We start from the raw sequence: 801 nt of genomic DNA on the forward strand, positions 1-801 counted from the left end.
GACGTTTTCAAGATTAGCGTGTGTCAGAGACAGAGATCAGAGTGAAATGGAACTAGCCATAGCGTCGGGTACACGTCGAGCAGCTCGAATGTCATGACGACACATGTGCGCAAAGTGCATGTGCATGTCAGGGCTCTGTTCTCTATGCGAGCACACGCTCTTTAAGGGGCCCTCAAAATTCATGTGGGGGAGACGATGTCTGTTCTCACGGCCCCTCGAGAGGGTAGCTGCCTTTGCTCGGCCCGACCGCCTCCTCCATCCGGCCATACCACCGCGCCAGCTCCGGCGCGTCGTCTAGGATCTCCGCGTGCGCCGCGGTCCGGTCGATGGCACGCAGGCAGCCGTACCTGGAGGGTTCGAGATATGGGGAGATATGGGGAGATATGGGGAGATATGGGGAGATATGGGGAGATATGGCACGCAGGCAGCCGTACCTGGAGGGTTCGAGACGGGAGGGGGGTAGGGTAGGGTAGCATCGCGGCATCTGTGTAGACGTTTTACCACGCCCACCTTGGCCCTCGGCGCCGTGGTCATTGCCTTGACGGCGGCCGCCGCAGCTGCTGCCGCCGGCCGGGTCCAGTGGGGGCACACAGCACCCTGCGACCCTCAACCGCCGTCGCGGGGTGCTGAGCCTCCACCGACTAGGCCCGGCGCCAGTCAGAAGCCGGAGGGCAACGGCCGCTCACGCTACTCGCCCAGGCAGTGCAGCGAGTGGGCTGGCCGCGGCGAGTGCGAGAGGAATGCGGGCTTCATGACGACGCACTGCGCGCCTTGGTGTGCGACGGATGTCAGCCCACGGTG

General features: G+C 63.8%; 1 protein-coding gene across 1 annotated transcript in view; it reads right to left on the reverse strand.

Moving 5' to 3' along the window:
* Window positions 1-112: 112 nt before the first annotated feature.
* The window catches only part of EMIHUDRAFT_443792 (electron carrier/ protein disulfide oxidoreductase), a 4,107-nt gene continuing 3,418 nt past the window's right edge, over window positions 113-801 (reverse strand). Inside the window, exon 10 of the mRNA XM_005777163.1 lies at window positions 113-347. Coding sequence (XP_005777220.1) covers window positions 206-347 — 142 coding nt within the window. The 3' untranslated portion in view covers window positions 113-205. The remainder of the gene's footprint in view (window positions 348-801) is intronic.

This window comes from Emiliania huxleyi (assembly GCF_000372725.1).
Source record: "Emiliania huxleyi CCMP1516 unplaced genomic scaffold EMIHUscaffold_265, whole genome shotgun sequence".
Taxonomy (NCBI): domain Eukaryota; phylum Haptophyta; order Isochrysidales; family Noelaerhabdaceae; genus Emiliania; species Emiliania huxleyi.